The 19859-nt window shown below is 47.1% G+C and overlaps 2 protein-coding genes across 3 annotated transcripts in view; both read right to left on the bottom strand.

Moving 5' to 3' along the window:
* Positions 1–714: 714 nt before the first annotated feature.
* dbf4b (DBF4 zinc finger B) lies at positions 715–8062 on the bottom strand. Of its 2 annotated transcripts, none has more exons than XM_046852925.1 (12): positions 7882–8062; positions 6919–7076; positions 6673–6834; positions 6478–6528; positions 6289–6358; positions 5714–5778; positions 5054–5084; positions 4866–4911; positions 3893–4030; positions 3495–3615; positions 3261–3397; positions 715–3058 (listed from the first exon to the last, which is right to left on the bottom strand). In XM_046852925.1, exons 2-12 carry the CDS (start codon positions 7060–7062, stop codon positions 1786–1788), a joined length of 2238 nt encoding a protein of 745 aa, XP_046708881.1. In that variant the 5' UTR covers positions 7063–7076; positions 7882–8062; the 3' UTR covers positions 715–1785. The 2 variants fall into 2 exon arrangements, with proteins under 2 accessions (XP_046708881.1, XP_046708882.1); XM_046852926.1 differs by having other exon boundaries at positions 3261–3394; positions 7882–8061.
* A 2589-nt stretch (positions 8063–10651) lies between these two features.
* LOC124388386 (gap junction gamma-1 protein-like) overlaps positions 10652–19859 on the bottom strand; it is an 11221-nt gene continuing 2013 nt past the window's right edge. The window contains exon 2 of the mRNA XM_046852952.1: positions 10652–12021. Coding sequence (XP_046708908.1) covers positions 10792–11988 — 1197 coding nt within the window. The 5' untranslated portion in view covers positions 11989–12021 and the 3' untranslated portion in view covers positions 10652–10791. The remainder of the gene's footprint in view (positions 12022–19859) is intronic.

The following is a 19859-nucleotide window of genomic DNA, read 5'->3' as shown; positions in this document are numbered from 1 at the left end:
GTTTCAGAACGAGACCTGAAAGTGTCCTCCAGGCGTCAGATCAAACCTTCAAACGAGTCCCTCAAGATGGTCGACGATCCATTTATACTAAATTTTTAGCCTGAAACACGTGGACCAGTGCAGGGTGGCGTGAGGTCTCCATCAGATTCAGGAGAACTTCTGAGGAGCACAACGTTTTTGTGCTCAGCGACACTGCTGATAGATCATCACCACATCCCAGGGATTTCTCTCTGACTTCACCCCACATCATGAGAAGGTGCGAGAACCTCCACCTTAAACAGATCCAACAGGTCGGAGGTGTTGTGCACTATCACGTCATAATCACTAACAGCCAATCACGTTCCTGTATGTAAATTTAGTCCATTCTTTACCTCAATAAAGTGCAGGACAATAGATTTAAGGTGTGTTTCTGATGATCATGAGCTGATGAATATATTAATTATTTAAATTACTCCGCTCCAGAATTATTGGCACCCTGACAAAACTAGTCACTTTTTAAAGTTTAACCTCGTGCCTTCTTCTTCTCTCACGTTAAACACGCGATTCTCGTAAAAAGGGGCGTGTTTTTTTTGTGAAGAAGAATCTAGATTTCACCTTTTATCTACAGATCTAGATTTTATTCTAGATCTACAATCATTTCTTACTCTCAGGTAGACGTGCACGTGACGCCCTCCAAACACGTTTTTTCTTCTCATTCATAACAGTAGCCAACAGTTCAGTCACAGATTTTAATAAACATTATTAAAAAAACAACAAAAAAGATTCCAGACGAAGAAATCAAACTGAAATGATCAAGCTAAAAAAAAAAGCTTAAAAGTAAAATAAAAACAATAAAATCTTTAAAATAAAAAGTAAAATCAGACACGTTTGAAATGAAACTCCAGAAACATGATGGACGTGTGTGACGTTTTCCTGATCGTTTCACTCACACACACACACACACACACACACACACACACACGACAGTGTTTGTAACTAACACAAGCTCCAGTGTTTCTCATTTCCGTATAAAATCTTTTATAAAGCTCATGTAGCTCCTCAGATCTCAAAGCTTTCAGAGCACCGTATAAGCCACGCCCACGCAACCAGCATGACTCCGCCCTTCAGAACTCTCACACAAAACACAAGTTCATCAGTTCATTCCTCCTGTAGATGGAAAAAGCTGTGTTCAGGAGTTGAGAGCTGATGGAACACCTGACCCCCTGGAGAGTTGGCAGGAACACATCTAGATGCAGCACTTAGGCTAATCACCCCCCCATCACCCCCCCTTACAGCAGCGCTTCATTACGAACGCAACATGAGATCTCGCTCTCTCGTTCTGTGCTCGTGAAAAAGCTTTAGTGCTGAAAACCCTGGAGAAGATCCAGGCTGAAAGGTGTAATCTCATAGCTGAGAAAGCTCTTGGTTCTAGATGCTTTGAGGAGCTCACTACACTTGTGTGTGCTAAAACCAAACATCCTCTGTAGAACCTTGCATTTGGTGGGTGGATACAAAGCAGACCATGAACCTGGTCATGTTACACCACCTGAAGAGCTTTACACCTCCTAAGTGCTGCTGTGAACTCAATCAGAAGATCGTTTGGGATGATGATCATTATTATTGTTATGACTGATCTTGATGTAACAGATTCTGTGGCCTGGTTCTCAACACCCTGGGTTCCTGAAGAACACCTAAATTAATAATGCATAGAGAAGGTTTCTCCAGTCTATGGTCCAAAGTGATGCTGGATCTCACACATGAAAGATTATCCTTGAGAAAGCCGTGTGCTGGATCTCTGTCCTGCTCCTACACACCCAGGCCCTGAACGATCCTCCTGTCCATCGGCCTGTAGATGGTATTCGGTTCTCCAAATCCAGCGTGAGATGAAGACGCGGTGGGCTGCAGCACGGAACACAGGCGTGACGCGTAGCTTCCGTCCTGCATCCCAGAGCATGAACTTTGCAGGAGAAAACCCAAGTCCAGCTCACAGCGCCCCCCTTTGGACTGGAGGTGGACTGGCGGGGCGAAGCGCGTCAGCAGGCCGGAATCCCAATCCGATTCGGAAGAAGCAGGAGAAAAGGTGTCCGGGACGAGAGCGGACTCGATGCAGACAGACGAGAAGGACTGAGACAGGAGGGAAGTGCTGGAGGTCGGGTTTGTTGAAGGTAAAGGAACGACAGGGACGAGTGTCGGAGGTTCAAGAAACGGTGGATGGTTCTGGTAGAGGTCATCATGGAAGAAAGGGTAGAGCTGAGGAGGACCGAGTTCCGAGGATGGGTCAGGAGGTCGATTGTTCGGGGGCGTCTGAAGAAGCGGTTCGTCCTGCTGAAGGTTGGGAGAAGACACGCGATCCTCTGATAAGGGAACCTGCTCTGCAGTTTCACGCTGACCTCCAGGAACCTCATTAACTTGTCCATTTTTCTGTACATGATCAAATCCGATCCCACTGTTCTGATCGGTCGGATCAGACCACATGTTAGTCCGCCTCACCTTTGAGACCTTTGGGCTGAGGGTGAAGGATCTGCTGCGCTTCCTGAGGTTCACACCGTCTGATAATTTCATAAACAGTGACTGAAACGGCGGGGAACGAAATGATGGAGAGCACGAGGTGGCATCTACCAGGGGTGTCTGCTCTCTTTCTGCACATGAATCACTCGGGGCATCCTCCTGACGCTCTTTAGAGCAAATTGATGGACCTCGGTCATGGTTCAGTGATGCTTCTAAGCCAGTAGAAGGTCTCGTGGTATTGGGTACATGATCATGCGAGTCCACTCCTGAAGAAGGACCAGTAAGCTCTGGAGGTTTATCGTCCAAACCGGAACCTTCCTGTGGGTGAGGACTGGGAGGGCAGGATTTAAGGTTTGATGTGGAGTTTACATCTTCATCCACAACTTCCAAAGTAGGGTCATGAGAAGCATCTACAAGATGTTCCTGAGGTTTCTGAGGGAGAACTGGGGAGTCACTTCTCTGTGGTTCTTGTTTGCTTGCAGTTTCCAAGGTTTGAATTGGCCGACAGGTTTCTACATCACTTTGACTCTGTTTTGATTCAGAAGGTGGCGCTACCGAGTCGCTCGACAGCCTGAGGACAGAAGAGCGGTTAAAATGAGAAGATGGTGTATCACAAATTATTATTAAAAAAAGCATCACAATACAAACGATATCTCGGTAAAGTGTATCGGGGGAGTGGATCATGATATAGATATAATACTGATATATCGCCCAGCCCTCGTTCAGTCATATCACTGACATGCTCCAATCACAGCTCCAGATCTTCTACTCACCTCGTCATTAGAGCGTCCGTGTGTGGATCTTTACACCCCAAGAAAACGGCGTCCATCTCAACCACCAGCTGATCCACCACGGCGTAGTTCTGAACGTTCTCCACGAAGCGCCGATGGACGTCAGACTGCAGGTGCTGCTGAACAGAACCACGCAGAGACCCGATTCAACTCCAGTTCACATCATCATCATCATCATCATCATCATTAATTATCATTAATCAATCAATCGATCACCTGGTCCTGATCTCTGTACTTCAGGTGGCAGCACTCGCAGAAGCCCAGGCTCTTCTTCTTGCGAGACGTTTTAGGAGCTTTGGAGGATTTATCTTCACTACTGATCGCCTCGTCGCTTTTTCTGTGATGGAACAGAGACACGGTCACTAGAAGAAAAAGATCTCACACGAATACGCTCGGGATCGTTTCCATAGTAACGCCGTGTTTACAGATGGAGTCTGGAGCTCTAGAGGAGAGTTTTTACACGTGTTCAGGAACGAGCGGTTTCTGCTTCTCAATAAGTCGAAAGAAAGAAACAAAGAGAGAAAGAATGAAGACAGGACGCTGAGGGAACGTGTGTAAAATAAAAGAGAAGAGAAAATGTTAACATCCTGCTACACTGAGAGAGAAATCTTCACCTGGACATTTCTTTCCTCAGCGTGTCATCTTTCCCCTTCCCAGGATGCACTGGGGCAGGATTCTCAAAAGGACTGAATCTCCTGGTGTAGCTCAGCATGGGGAACTCCAGAGCCTGGCTGTGCAGCGGCCTGTACTTCCTGTCAGCAACACACACACACACACACACACACACACACACACTTGCTCAAATCCTCAAACTCCAAAAGCTTCTATACTTTTATATGTTCCTTGACCATGAAAGGTTGAAGGTACTTTTTATCCACTAATGGTTACGTGTAGTGATCGGGTTCTTGTTGATATGTGTGTTCTAGCTGCTCTAAACACTCGCACCATGACCAGACGCACCATGATCACACACGTGAACCCTTCTCTTCTCTGAACATTTGGAGACACGTTTTCAACTGGAGTTTGTTGCATAGAAACGAAAGGAACACGCACGTGTCTCTCAAACGCCACAAAACACTACCAGACTTTTACCAGACTTTGTGGGCGGAGCCTGTGTGTGCTCACGAGCGTTTCAGTTGTAGCATTAAAGCTTGATTAGCTTGCAGGGGTGTTACGGTGAGGACAAACTCCCCCACGTCGGGGCTTTTAGGGTAAAAGGGTATTGGTTTCACCCCCTGCTACACTGGAAGCCTTTCTTCAGGGTTATTAGCTAATGGAGAGTTATTGTGTACAAAGACGTGCGTCTTACATACGCATGCGCACGCACACGATAATTCAAGTGGTTTAGAGTAACGTTTCCACGGTAACGACGAGTTCACTCTTTTACGTACGAGTCTCAGGTGTCACGTCCTCACGGCTCCTCTGAGAACCTTCACGTTGAAATGTTCACCCAACATCTCTCTGTTCTCCTACAGGGTGCCAATAATTCTGAGTGGTGTATCAGAGTCTCTCACACACACACACACACACTCTCTCTCTCCCGTGTGTACAGGAGAGGTGAAGTGTGTGAGAGCGGCAGGAACTCACCTGCTCGAGTCCTCCACCTTCACAAAGTCCAGCTTCAGACTGCCTGCTGCATCATGGGTAAGATCACACACACACACACACACACACACACACACACACACACACACACACACACACACACAGGATTGTTTTAAACTGTTTACACACATTATAAATATTATAATAAATGATAATGATCCTCTTAGTACCTTTGATCACACGCACACTCGAATTCTTCTCCTTTAAAACACAAACACACACAAAACATTATAAAAATTTATACACATTTATTAGTGCTGTTGATCAAATACGATACTAAATACAACACGTGATTAACTCATAACACACTCGTATCTGTTCTCAATGCATCTTAAATTAATACTTTAGTGTTAAATTCTCTAAACAACACGGAGAAAATATTGATGCTTTATGCAAATGTATGTTAATTATAAGTGAAAGCATCTTCAACATGGAGCACAAAGACTCAATATTCTAGTAAACACTTTAAAGAAATTACGGTGTTTTAAATGACGTAAATCATCAGGACACAAAACGGAACTTCTGCTGTTTCTACACGGACGGTTTTAATTGCTGGACGCATACTCCGAGGTGGATTTCGGTGCTGATTTGATTTCGCGCATCAGTAAAACAAATGTTTAGTGATTCAAAATGATTTTAAAGCTAAGCTTTTATATATATATATATATGAATAAAGAAAGGACGTCGTGAATAAACGTGTTGCGTTGAAGGTTTTATTTATTTATTTAATTTAAATGGTCAAACAGAAATGCAAGGTGCATTAATCACGCGTTAATAAAAGTAGTGCTGTTAAAATGGCGTGTGTGTGTGTGTGTGTGTGTGTGTGTTACCTCTTTCCTGTAGTGTGTGTGAGTTGAGCGCTGCGAGTTCAGTTCCACTACAACCTTCATAAACTCTGAGTGATTAACAGAGTTAAAGAGAAATATCATGCAGCACAGTGTGTGTGTGTGTGTGTGTGTGTGTGTGTGTGTGTGTCCATAAGTGTGTCCAAACAGCTCCACCTAATGTCACTATAAACACACTACAATACACAAACATATACACACACACACACACACACACACACACACATATATATATATGAATAAAGGTTTGTGGACACCTGAACCTCCACATCTAGTCCTCATCTGTAGTTATAATAATATAATAAGCTCCACTCAGTCATCATGTTCAGTAGGCTCTAAAGCAGGAGATCTGGAGCTGCTTTGTGCACGTGCCATGCTGGAACACGTTTGGGTCTCCTAGTTCAAGTGATGGCAAATGTGGAAAACCCACATACGGAGAAAGTCAGATGTCCTGATACTTTTGGACAGAGTGTGGTGTGTGTGTGTGTGTGTGTGTGTGTGTGTGTGTGTGTGTGTCTGTCTGTCTGTCTGTCTGTCTGTTTTTGCTGATAAAAGGATACGGTCCACAGACACGATCTTCACACCCCAATAGCGAGCAGCGCTCGATAACACACCACCCCGAGACTGCTCCTGAAACCATCACACACACACACACACACACACACACACACACACACACAGTTTATTATTTACACATTTCACACACACTAAATTTTAGGTAATAAATAATAAAGGAATCATTTACATACATTATTGCGGATGGCTTTCTCTAACAAGGCTTTTCCTCGACTGCCACACACCTGCGCGCGCGCACACACACACACACACACACACACACACACACACACACACACACACACTTCATTTCATTGATGATTCTGAGCTGATGTATTGATGACAGGTGCTCGTTGTTTAAAGCGTCTGTAAGAGACCCTGGTGCTCACCGGAGCTCTCGGGGTCCCCGGGCGCTGGACCACGTTGCCTCTGTCCTCACAAGGAGGATCCTGACCTTTAACCTTTCCCGACGAGGCCGCAGCGGCGTTCAGGGCGTCCCGGTTTCCTGTGATGACAATGTTCACTTCCTTGTAGAGGAAACTCTCCACTTTCTGCAGGAAACAGTTCCCAGTGAGAACCATGATGAGATGTTGAGGGACATGAGTGTGAGGGAGATCTGTGTGAGATGTTTTTACCCCTCCGAGGCGGACGATGTGTCTGGTGAGGACGGTGCACCCGTGACTTTTCACCTCATCCAGGTAGAAGGATTTCCCCTCCAGTGGGCGGGGCCCAGGCCCCAGAGGGCCCAGAGGCTCACACGCTGCTACCGCACGCTGCATCACACACACTTCACCTGCACGCACACACACACACACAGGATCTTACATCTACTGCTCTGAGACAGAAGTAAGCAGATGTACAAGCACACCTACAGACAGACAGGTGTTATCAGACAGACAGACAGACAGACAGACAGGTGTTATTACACAGACAGAGAGACAGACAAAGAGACAGACAGACAGGTGTTATTACACAGACAGACAGACAGACAGACAGACAGGTGTTATTACACAGACAGACAGACAGACAGGTGTTATTACACAGACAGACAGACAGACAGGTGTTATTACACAGACAGACAGACAGACAGACAGGTGTTATTACACAGACAGACAGACAGGTGTTATTACACAGACAGACAGACAGACAGACAGGTGTTATTACACAGACAGACAAACAGACAGACAAACAGACAGACAGGTGTTATTACACAGACAGAGAGACAGACAGACACAACATGGCATTATAACGCGAATGTATAAAAAACGAATCCCGTCCAGACAGGGCATTACGAACCTCAGCTGTTTTGACTGACGTGCGCGTGCGCGTCGTGCGCGTGCGCAGTAAACCCGACGCGCACACGCGAATAATCACATTAAACAATGCTTTAGACGAAAACACAAACACGGTGGATAAAACTTTCAGGAGTGAACCCGTACCTCATTAAACACCGGTAACAATCACATTTATTAAGATTGATGGTGTTTATAGTTTGTTATTGCGCCCTGTGGAGCCGCTAACACACTTAGCCACCATGCTAATGCTAACACGGAGCCCATTCATTAACACGGACTGAGAGGAACATCACAGAAACTCACCTTCACCTTCACCAAAACCACGGTGAGCGCAAGAGGAGAAGGGAAATAAATCACCGGGAACAAGCCGCGGTGTGAACCATGGAACCGGAGACCCCGCGCTGAAGCCGCTTCGAGCTCCGCACCGCCGCGTTCAAAATACCCTCCGAAACATCTCCACCGGGTCAGCTCCCAAATCACACTCCTAGTGCACTAGATAGGGGGCGCTCATCGTTATTACACACGCCTTATGTAGGGAACGAATCTAGGGAAAAGACATGGGTTTGAAACGGACGCTAGATCAGGTGTAGTTTTGAGCGCCCCCTAGTGGAACGGAGCATGCGCACAGGAGAGAATAGTGTTCTATTAAAAAAATGTTCTTCTCCAAAACTCCAATAGAATCACAGATATTAACATATTTAATTCCATAGCTTTTTCTTTCAATTGCGATGCTTTCCTTTAGTTTGTTCGAGTTTCTACCCAATCAGATCTCCACCATCACATGTTGCAAGGGTTCAATCTACAATGAGGCCTTCAGGATCACCAGTGCAGCTCCTGTAGCTTCAAATGCACAACAATAAAGCTGTAACCAATCAGATTTTGACTTACTTGGTGACACCAGGACCCTCTAGCAGGCGTCCAATAATGTAATTTCTACCTTCTTTGATTGGACGTACAGAGAGCGCATCTGTAGGACAATGAAGACTAAAATATCGAATTGCTTTGAGATGCACTGGACAAACACCAGGATGAGGTTCTGGTGTGATTACTGGGTCTGCAATTTTTAACATTAATATTAATGTTTCTGTTCTGCTGTTCACCCAGTACAACTCGATTAGCAATTCGATATTTTCGCCTTCACATCTTTGATAGCCAGTCTTTTAATTCTTTGAGAATTCCCAGATCACCACCTACGTCTCAGTGACTTAAAGTCAATATGTTCTTTTTATAATGAGAAAAAAATAAGATATTCTATTAGAGGTCACTTTAAAAAAATGTACCAGGTGACCATTTCTTGTGTACTTTAAACTCCAGACTAAACGACTTGGAGATTTTATTATAAATCTTTTTTAATTCGTTTTATTTAATATATTATTTGTATAACTTTAATCTATTTACTCCTTTGTTTGTTTTTTGTGGATACGTATGGAATTGTACACGTGAGTGCTTTTCCAAATAAAGAAGATATACCATGATATCGATGTTTCTGCTAGAGATGATGTATTGATGAATACCTGTTGAATTGGGTTTTAGTGATGACATTCATTACATATTTCATTATTAACTTAAGGACCATGGACAGCTACATCCTACAATGGTGACACAGAGGAATCTTTTTCCAATACATTTGTACCGTTTATCTCCTTTATAAAGCCATTTTTTACTGAAAGAGTGCATCATCTTTAATCAAATTCATAAATTTAATCAGTTAATGAGAATAATAAGACTTTTTGACTGGTACCAAACAAATTAAATCAGTACAGGAAGTGATAACGCCCTTACAGGAAGTGATAACGCCCTTACAGGAAGTGATAATGTGCTTACAGGAAGCGTTTTTTTGAACATGTTACCGACATCTGTTACCATGGCACCCGCATTAACATTCATGAACAAGCCATAAATAGAAATGTGACGTCAGAGGGAATAAAAACGTGCACATGCAGGAAATATAATGTTTTTTATTTCTCCTGTTTGAACAGAAACAGATTCATCGTCCCTCCTAAAAAAAAAAAAACGAGGAATTCTGGGTAATGATGTTGCAACTCTGTGGAACGTTCTTGATCATGGCTCTCGAGTGTCTAGCTGCTAATTTAGCTAATGGAAGCTGAGAGCTACCAGGTTAGCATACGTGCGATGTAGCGGTGTAATTAAACTAACAATACCAATTAAAGGACGTGTGAAACTGTGGGTCATTTGTGAGGAGACGTTTATTTATTTAAGTCTCAGGACGTTACACTTTCTGCGTTCGGAGGTTTGAATCTTTGGAGTCTGAGAGCTACCGTGTTTATTAGCTTGATCAGCTCGCTAGCATCGTAGCTCGTCGATGGCCTGCATTTAGAGTAACGCTTTTATTAACAGTTTGATATAACGAGTCACTGATATCAACACGAAGAGCAAACGCAGGAACAAACAGGAAGCAAACGCATGTAGTCGCAGCATGGAACAGAAAACACATTCTGGATGAGAAGCAGACGTTCAGCTCTTTCTCATCTCTGGATTCGCTTAAAGGCAACTTTCAATCTGTTTCATGTGCGACGTCCAGAAACAAACAAAGGAGAAAACCCAATCACTCTACAGCGAAACATCTGTAAACAAATAATAAAGAAAGTTCGGATTGTGTGTGTTCACGTTGATCTTCTGTGAAGACAAAAAAACATGTTTCCTTCATTTTCCACTAGAAAAAAGAGAAACGCTTGTTCATGAAAACCTTCTGCATGCTCATGCTAGAACATGCTCCAGATTAGCTGGGAGGAACATCTGTCTCAAAAAACAACAAAAAAATAGTCTGCATCCTGCATCGTTTCCTAATGGGACAAAAAGCCGACGTGTTTACGAAGCCTGCGGACACGCGTTACTGCCGTTACCCACAATCCTCGGCGGGAGATCCAGCTGTTTTAGTTTTCAGGCGGGTGGGTTTTTTTTTCCCTACAAGGACGGTTCGATCTCAAACCTGATTCTTCTTTGTTCCAGTTGCTATGGCGATGAGTTGTCTCAGATCCCAAATCTCCTGACTCCTATCTGGTGAGGTTCATCAGAGCTTCCTGAAAGCCTCGCCTTGAATCCTGAACAGAGAGCTGTGTCTCCTTGAGGCCTCATCCTAAAGCACGAAATACACACCGATCATCTGAAAGAACTCAATATTACTTCTGAAGCTGATGGTGTTTTTTTTAACAAGTCTGTAAATAGGAGTCCCATCCTTGTATCTCAGATGTTTTAGATCCAGACAGACAGCTTCCCCTTGTCCGACTTGCTGCTGCTGCTCCCTCGTTCCCCTCTGCTCCCGTTCCTCTTGCTTCTTTCACGTTTGTATCGGTTCCTCTCATCGTGGTGTTGCTTTGCCTTCCTGTTCTTCTCGGCCGTTTTCTGAACCTGGATGAAGTTGTCTTCAGTGCTCCCATACTGCTTCTGATGAGCCTCCTTCGGTGACGCCTCGTCCACTTCATCTTTCTGCTTGAACAACGACGGTTCCACCTTCAGGGCGATGTTGTAACCCGGAGGTGATAAAGGAGGCGTACCGGACGGAGTGTATCCTCTGTATCTTTCTCGTCCGCTGTCCTCGCTGGCACCCGGGTCCTCGTCATCCAGGTCGTAACGCCGCTGTCTGGCCAACATGTGGTCCAACATGTTTCCCAGTCCAAGGTGGAGCATCTCCCAGACATTGAGCAGGAGGCAGAGCATGGTGACTACGTACATGATGAGCAGGAAGATGGTCTTCTCCGTGGGACGGGAAACAAAGCAATCGACGACGTGAGGACACGGTTTGCTCGAGCACATGTAGCGGCCGGGCACGGCAAACCCGTAAAGCGTGTACTGACCGACCAGGAAGCAAATTTCCAAAGCAGACCGGGCGACCAGCTGAAGGACGTAGACTCGCATCAGACCATCTCGCTGGATTCGCTGTCGACCGTCGTGTCGGGTCTTCGTAGCAGTTCCTGTGGAAACCGGAGACACGCAGTCGCTCTGGATTTCCATTTTGGCGCCGTCGTAAATCATCGGATCTTCCTCCTGGTCTTCTTCGGCTTCCTCCAGGCCTCGGTTTTGACGCCTGCCCAGGTGGAACTTTCTACTCTTGGGGAATTTCAGGGCGCCATCTTTGCCCTCCTCCAAGCGTGCGATCTTGTTGACGGCGTAGCCGAGGTACATCAGAGAGGGCGTGGCCACGAGGATGATCTGGAACACCCAGAAGCGGACGTGTGAGAGCGGCGCAAAGGCGTCGTAACAGACGTTCTCACAACCGGGCTGGCCCGAATTGCACACAAACTTGCTTTGCTCATCGTAGTAGATAGACTCCCCACCCACAGCCGTAAGGACGATGCGGAACACCACGAGGACTGTGAGCCAGATTTTCCCCACGAACGTCGAGTGGTTGTGAATTTCCTCTAAGAGGCGAGTTAGGAAGCTCCAGCTCATGGTTGAATTTAGAACCGGAACCACTTTACCACACTGCAGAAAGACAGACAGAAGACAGAAGACAACGTGTCACGTGGGTAATGTGAACTGACTGAAGAATAGCAGTGGTACAGAAATTCTCAAAAACCACTGAACTTGGAACAGTCTGAGAAACAGGAGTGCAGTTGCACAGTTTGAACAGCAGAGGTCTCTATATGTAAAGGTGTCACATGTACTGTACAACACAGTGAAATACTTTCTTCAATAATTTTATTGATGTTAGAAAGATGAAGTCGAAGTGCAGGTCAGCCATAATACAGTGCCCCTGGAGAGGGTTAAGGGCCTTGTTCAAGCTCCGAAACACAACAGAAGACATGCTGAGTGATGGAGAGGATAGAGTTAAGAGAGGAGTAAAGAGAAGGATGGTGTTGAGGGGGGAGTGAAGGGGAGGATGGTGTTGAGGAGGAGTAAAGAGGAGGATGGTGTTGAGGAGGAGTAAAGAGAAGGATGGTGTTGAGGGGAGTGAAGGGAGGATGGTGTTAAGGAGGAGTAAAGGGAGGATGGTGTTGAGGGGAGTAAAGAGGAGGATGGTGTTGAGGAGGAGTAAAGGGAGGATGGTGTTGAGGAGGAGTAAAGAGAAGGATGGTGTTGAGGGAGGAGTAAAGAGAAGGATGGTGTTGAGGAGGAGTAAAGGGAGGATGGTGTTGAGGGGAGTAAAGAGGAGGATGGTGTTGAGGGGAGTAAAGAGGATGGTGTTGAGGGGGAGTAAAGAGGAGGATGGTGTTGAGGGGGATGGTGTTGAGGAGGAGTAAAGAGAAGGATGGTGTTGAGGGAGAAGTAAAGAGGAGGATCGTGTTGAGGGAGGAGTAAAGAGGAGGATGGTGTTGAGGGAGGAGTAAAGAGGAGGATGGTGTTGAGGGAGGTAAAGAGGAGGATGGTGTTGAGGGGGAGTAAAGGGAGGATGGTGTTGAGGGAGGAGTAAAGGAGGATGGTGTTGAGGGGAGTAAAGAGGAGGATGGTGTTGAGGGGAGTAAAGAGGAGCATGGTGTTGAGGAGGAGTAAAGGGAGGATGGTGTTGAGGGAGGAGTAAAGGGAGGATGGTGTTGAGGGAGAAGTAAAGGGAGGATGGTGTTGAGGGAGGAGTAAAGAGGAGGATGGTGTTGAGGGGAGTAAAGGGAGGATGGTGTTGAGGGGGATGGTGTTGAGGGGAGTAAAGAGGAGGATGGTGTTGAGGGAGGAGTAAAGGGAGGATGGTGTTGAGGAGGAGTAAAGAGAAGGATGGTGTTGAGGGGAGTGAAGGGAGGATGGTGTTGAGGTAGGAGTAAAGGGAGGATGGTGTTGAGGAGGAGTAAAGAGGAGGATGGTGTTGAGGGGGATGGTGTTGAGGAGAAGTAAAGAGGAGGATGGTGTTGAGGGAGGAGTAAAGAGAAGGATGGTGTTGAGGGGAGTAAAGGAGGATGGTGTTGAGGGAGGAGTAAGAGGAGGATGGTGTTGAGGGAGGAGTAAAGAGGAGGATGGTGTTGAGGGGAGTAAAGAGGAGGATGGTGTTGAGGGGAGTAAAGGGAGGATGGTGTTGAGAGGAGTAAAGAGGAGGATGGTGTTGAGGGGGAGTAAAGGGAGGATGGTGTTGAGGGGAGTAAAGAGGAGCATGGTGTTGAGGGAGGAGTAAAGGGAGGATGGTGTTGAGGGAGGAGTAAAGAGGATGGTGTTGAGGGGGATGGTGTTGAGGGAGAAGTAAAGGGAGGATGGTGTTGAGGGAGGAGTAAAGAGGAGGATGGTGTTGAGGGGGATGGTGTTGAGGGGAGTAAAGGGAGGATGGTGTTGAGGGGAGTAAAGAGGAGCATGGTGTTGAGGAGAAGTAAAGGAGGATGGTGTTGAGGGAGGAGTAAAGGGAGGATGGTGTTGAGGAGGAGTAAAGAGAAGGATGGTGTTGAGGGGAGTGAAGGGAGGATGGTGTTAAGGGAGGAGTAAAGGGAGGATGGTGTTGAGGGGAGTAAAGAGGAGGATGGTGTTGAGGGAGGAGTAAAGGGAGGATGGTGTTGAGGAGGAGTAAAGAGAAGGATGGTGTTGAGGAGGAGTAAAGGGAGGATGGTATTGAGGTAGGAGTAAAGGGAGGATGGTGTTGAGGGGAGTAAAGAGGAGGATGGTGTTGAGGGGATGGTGTTGAGGGGGAGTAAAGAGGAGGATGGTGTTGAGGAGGAGTAAAGAGAAGGATGGTGTTGAGGGAGGAGCAAAGAGGAGGATGGTGTTGAGGAGGAGAAAGAGGAGGATGGTGTTGAGGGAGGAGTAAAGAGGAGGATGGTGTTGAGGAGGAGTAAAGAGGAGGATGGTGTTGAGGTAGGAGTAAAGGGAGGATGGTGTTGAGGAGGAGTAAGAGGAGGATGGTGTTGAGGGGATGGTGTTGGGGGAGTAAGGAGGAGGATGGTGTTGAGGAGGAGTAAAGAGAAGGATGGTGTTGAGGGAGAAGTAAAGAGGAGGATCGTGTTGAGGGAGGAGTAAAGAGGAGGATGGTGTTGAGGGAGGAGTAAAGAGGAGGATGGTGTTGAGGAGGAGTAAAGAGGAGGATGGTGTTGAGGAGAAGTAAAGGGAGGATGGTGTTGAGGGAGGAGTAAAGAGGAGGATGGTGTTGAGGAGTAAAGAGGAGGATGGTGTTGAGGGGAGTAAAGAGGAGCATGGTGTTGAGGGAGGAGTAAGGGAGGATGGTGTTGGGGAGTAAAGAGGAGGATGGTGTTGAGGGAGAAGTAAAGGGAGGATGGTGTTGAGGGAGGAGCAAAGAGGAGGATGGTGTTGAGGGGAGTAAAGGGAGGATGGTGTTGAGGGGAGTAAAGAGGAGCATGGTGTTGAGGGAGAAGTAAAGGGAGGATGGTGTTGAGGGAGGAGTAAAGGGAGGATGGTGTTGAGGGAGGAGTAAAGAGGAGGATGGTGTTGAGAGAGGAGTAAAGGAGGATGGTGTTAAGGGAGGAGTAAAGAGGAGGATGGTGTTGAGGAGGAGTAAAGAGGAGGATGGTGTTGAGGGAGGAGCAAAGAGGAGGATGGTGTTGAGGAGGAGTAAAGGAGGATGGTGTTGAGGGAGGAGTAAAGAGGAGGATGGTGTTGAGGAGGAGCAAAGAGGAGGATGGTGTTGAGGGGAGTAAAGAGGAGCATGGTGTTGAGGAGGAGTAAAGGGAGGATGGTGTTGAGGGAGGAGTAAAGGAGGATGGTGTTGAGGGAGAAGTAAAGGGAGGATGGTGTTGAGGGAGGAGTAAAGAGGAGGATGGTGTTGAGGAGGAGTAAAGGAGGATGGTGTTGAGGGGAGTAAAGAGGAGCATGGTGTTGAGGGAGAAGTAAAGGGAGGATGGTGTTGAGGAGGAGTAAAGGGAGGATGGTGTTGAGGGAGGAGCAAAGAGGAGGATGGTGTTGAGAGAGGAGTAAAGGGAGGATGGTGTTAAGGGAGGAGTAAAGAGGAGGATGGTGTTGAGGGGAGTAAAGAGGAGGATGGTGTTGAGGGAGGAGTAAAGAGGAGGATGGTGTTGAGAGAGGAGTAAAGAGGAGCATGGTGTTGAGGGAGAAGTAAAGAGGAGGATGGTGTTGAGGGGAGTAAAGAGGAGGATGGTGTTGAGGGGAGTAAAGAGGAGGATGGAGTTGAGGGAGGAGTAAAGAGGAGGATGGTGTTGAGGGGAGTGAAGGGAGGATGGTGTTGAGGGAGGAGAAAGAGGAGGATGGTGTTGAGGGAGGAGTAAAGAGGAGGATGGTGTTGAGGGAGGAGTAAAGAGGAGGATGGTGTTGAGGGGAGTAAAGAGGAGGATGGTGTTGAGGGAGAAGTAAAGAGGAGGATGGTGTTGAGGAGGAGTAAAGAGGAGGATGGTGTTGAGGGAGGAGTAAAGGAGGATGGTGTTGAGGGAGGAGTAAAGAGGAGGATGGTGTTAAGGGAGGAGTAAAGAGGAGGATGGTGTTAAGGGAGGAGTAAAGAGGAGGATGGTGTTGAGGGAGGAGTAAAGGGAGGATGGTGTTGAGGGAGGAGCAAAGAGGAGGATGGTGTTGAGGGAGGAGTAAAGGGAGGATGGTGTTAAGGGAGGAGTAAAGAGGAGGATGGTGTTAAGGGAGGAGTAAAGAGGAGGATGGTGTTAAGGGAGGAGTAAAGAGGAGGATGGTGTTGAGGGGATGGTGTTGAGGGGAGTAAAGAGGAGGATGGTGTTGAGGGAGAAGTAAAGGGAGGATGGTGTTGAGGAGAAGTAAAGAGGAGGATGGTGTTGAGGGAGGAGTAAAGAGGAGGATGGTGTTGAGGAGGAGTAAGAGGAGGATGGTGTTGAGGGAGGAGTAAAGAGGAGGATGGTGTTGAGGGAGGAGCAAAGAGGAGGATGGTGTTGAGGGAGGAGTAAAGAGGAGGATGGTGTTGAGGAGGAGTAAAGAGGAGGATGGTGTTGAGGGAGGAGTAAAGAGGAGGATGGTGTTGAGGGAGGAGTAAAGAGGAGGATGGTGTTGAGGAGGAGTAAAGAGGAGGATGGTGTTGAGGGAGGAGTAAAGAGGAGGATGGTGTTGAGGAGGAGTAAAGAGGAGGATGGATGGTGTTGAGGAGGAGTAAAGAGGATGGTGTTGAGGGAGAAGTAAAGGGAGGATGGTGTTGAGGGAGGAGTAAAGGGAGGATGGTGTTGAGGAGGAGTAAAGAGAAGGATGGTGTTGAGGGGAGTAAAGGGAGGATGGTGTTAAGGGAGGAGTAAAGGGAGGATGGTGTTGAGGGGAGTAAAGAGGAGGATGGTGTTGAGGAGGAGTAAAGGGAGGATGGTGTTGAGGAGGAGTAAAGAGAAGGATGGTGTTGAGGAGGAGTAAAGGGAGGATGGTGTTGAGGGAGGAGTAAAGAGGATGGTGTTGAGGGAGGAGCAAAGAGGAGGATGGTGTTGAGGGGATGGTGTTGAGGGGAGTAAAGAGGAGGATGGTGTTGAGGAGGAGTAAAGAGGAGGATGGTGTTGAGGGAGAAGTAAAGAGGAGGATGGTGTTGAGGAGGAGTAAAGAGGAGGATGGTGTTGAGGGAGGAGTAAAGAGGAGGATGGTGTTGAGGGAGGAGTAAAGAGGAGGATGGTGTTGAGGGAGGAGTAAAGGGGAGGATGGTGTTGAGGGGAGTAAAGAGGAGGATGGTGTTGAGGGGAGTAAAGAGGATGGTGTTGAGGGGAGTAAAGAGGAGGATGGTGTTGAGGAGGAGTAAAGAGGAGGATGGTGTTGAGGAGAAGTAAAGAGGAGGATGGTGTTGAGGAGGAGTAAAGAGGAGGATGGTGTTGAGGGGAGTAAAGAGGAGGATGGTGTTGAGGGGAGTAAAGAGGAGGATGGTGTTGAGGGGAGTAAAGAGGATGGTGTTGAGGGGAGTAAAGAGGAGGATGGTGTTGAGGGGAGTAAAGGGGAGGATGGTGTTGAGGAGGAGTAAGAGGAGGATGGTGTTGAGGAGGAGTAAAGGGGAGGATGGTGTTGAGGAGGAGTAAGAGGAGGATGGTGTTGAGGGGGGAGTAAAGGGGAGGATGGTGTTGAGGGGAGTAAAGAGGAGGATGGTGTTGAGGAGAAGTAAAGGGGAGGATGGTGTTGAGGAGGAGTAAAGGGGAGGATGGTGTTGAGGAGGAGTAAAGAGGAGGATGGATGGTGTTGAGGAGGAGTAAAGAGGAGGATGGTGTTGAGGAGGAGTAAAGGGGAGGATGGTGTTGAGGGAGGAGTAAGAGGAGGATGGTGTTAAGGGAGGAGTAAAGAGGAGGATGGTGTTGAGGAGGAGTAAAGAGGAGGATGGTGTTGAGGGAGGAGCAAAGAGGAGGATGGTGTTGAGGGGAGTAAAGGGGAGGATGGTGTTGAGGGAGGAGTAAAGAGGAGGATGGTGTTGAGGGGAGTAAAGAGGAGGATGGTGTTGAGGGGAGTAAAGAGGAGCATGGTGTTGAGGAGGAGTAAAGGGGAGGATGGTGTTGAGGGAGGAGTAAAGGGGAGGATGGTGTTGAGGGAGAAGTAAAGGGGAGGATGGTGTTGAGGGAGGAGTAAAGAGGAGGATGGTGTTGAGGGGAGTAAAGGGGAGGATGGTGTTGAGGGGAGTAAAGAGGAGCATGGTGTTGAGGGAGAAGTAAAGGGGAGGATGGTGTTGAGGGAGGAGTAAAGGGGAGGATGGTGTTGAGGGAGGAGTAAAGAGGAGGATGGTGTTGAGAGAGGAGTAAAGGGGAGGATGGTGTTAAGGAGGAGTAAAGAGGAGGATGGTGTTGAGGGGAGTAAAGGGGAGGATGGTGTTGAGGGAGGAGTAAAGAGGAGGATGGTGTTGAGGAGGAGTAAAGAGGAGGATGGTGTTGAGGGAGGAGTAAAGAGGAGGATGGTGTTGAGGGGAGTAAAGAGGAGGATGGTGTTGAGGGGAGTAAAGAGGAGGATGGTGTTGAGGAGGAGTAAAGGGAGGATGGTGTTGAGGGAGGAGTAAAGGGAGGATGGTGTTGAGGGAGAAGTAAAGGGAGGATGGTGTTGAGGGAGAAGTAAAGAGGAGGATGGTGTTGAGGGAGGAGTAAAGAGGAGGATGGTGTTGTCACAGGTTTGGGTCCCCAATGGGGTTAAAACTGCGACCTTTAAGCTGGATCTTCATCAAGAGGGTGAAGTTCTGGCAAGTAGGGTGGGTGCCGGTAGTGAGATCATGTTGTTTCACGTGTGAGAAGCTCAGTGACAGGGTGTAAACGTGGTGAGAATAGCAGACGTGGTCAGAACAGCACCAGTTGCACAGCTCCTGATGTACACAGGACGATGTACTTTGGCACATCGACTTATGAAGATCGGTGCTCCCTGTGACTGTGCGTGCAGTCTTGTGCTGCCATCTGTTGGCGTGTTACAAAACATTAAAACGTTTTGATACCACCTCGTAACATTGCAACCTGCCTAAATGGAAAAGTGGTAGTTTAGTGGTTAAGGCCGTGAGTTTAATTTTCCAGCCACACCAAGCTGCCACTCCTGGGCCCCTGAGTAGGGCCCTTAGCCTCATAGCTGCTCAGTTGTATGAATGAGATAAATGCAGATAAGACACCCTCAAATTTGTGCGAATAAGATACGACGCTGAAAGGAAAAGCAGCGAATCCTTGAGAACGTTTGAAATTAAAAGTGTGTATCAATCGTACAGGAAAGGCCACGCCCACACGTGACATGAGCAACTTCCTGATCGAAAAATACCAGACAGCAGCAGATTTCCTCTAGGAAACATTGGCAGCTTTTCGTCAGTGCCATCAAACGCCACGCCCTCGATCACGGAGCACTGGCGTATATCATATAGGCCGCTGAATATCCGCCACGTACCCCAAACAAGGGTGGAATTGAGGCGTTGATGCCCAGCTGAGAGTAAAAAGAAAACGCACCATAAAGACCCCTTGTTATTTAGTCTGAATAGAAAGAAAGAGAGAAAGAAAGAGAGAGAGATGGATAGATAGAGAGGAGTGGGGAGGGGGAGGAGTAATGAGATCCAGACACTGGTGGAGGTTAAGGGGATTTTGTTTTGACTCCACACAGCGTGTAAATAGAAAAACGTGATCACACACACACACACACACACACACACACACACACACACACACGTGCGCGCAATACTGATATACAATAACTTTCCCTTTGTCTTCCAAAATAAGAGCTTTAATTCGGAACAGGCTTTATTTTTTGTTTTATAGAAATATATAGGGTCCTCACAAAAAACATGAAAATAACACACACACACACAACCTGGTCGCATGGCGCCTTCAGCACCGACTCGGGACACTGCAGTCAAATCAGTCAGAGAAGAACGACATCATCAGTCAACCATAACGAGTGAAATATAATCTGTTAGAAACCTCAGTGTTTAGTACACATCAGAATTCTGTACGTCAGTATTCAGTAGACTTCTGTATTCCCTACAATTTAGTATTAAATACACCTCAGTATTCCCTACA

This window comes from Silurus meridionalis, chromosome 7 (genome assembly GCF_014805685.1).
Source record: "Silurus meridionalis isolate SWU-2019-XX chromosome 7, ASM1480568v1, whole genome shotgun sequence".
In the NCBI taxonomy this organism is placed as follows: Eukaryota; Metazoa; Chordata; class Actinopteri; order Siluriformes; family Siluridae; genus Silurus; species Silurus meridionalis.
The sequence above is the reverse complement of the archived record's forward strand: the minus strand, read 5'-3'. Positions and strand labels throughout refer to the sequence as shown.

What these genes read in the sequence shown, in the direction of transcription:
- dbf4b (XM_046852925.1), bottom strand. Translation starts at nt 7,062, where the DNA reads ATGCAGCGTGCGGTAGCAGCGTGTGAGCCTCTGGGCCCTCTGGGGCCT. An exon ending in ACATCGTCCGCCTCGGAGGG is followed by an intron (nt 6,835 to 6,918) that starts GTAAAAACATCT and finishes TGTTTCCTGCAG; the next exon opens with AAAGTGGAGAGTTTCCTCTA. An exon ending in AGAAAGCCATCCGCAATAAT is followed by an intron (nt 6,359 to 6,477) that starts GTATGTAAATGA and finishes TGATGGTTTCAG; the next exon opens with GAGCAGTCTCGGGGTGGTGT.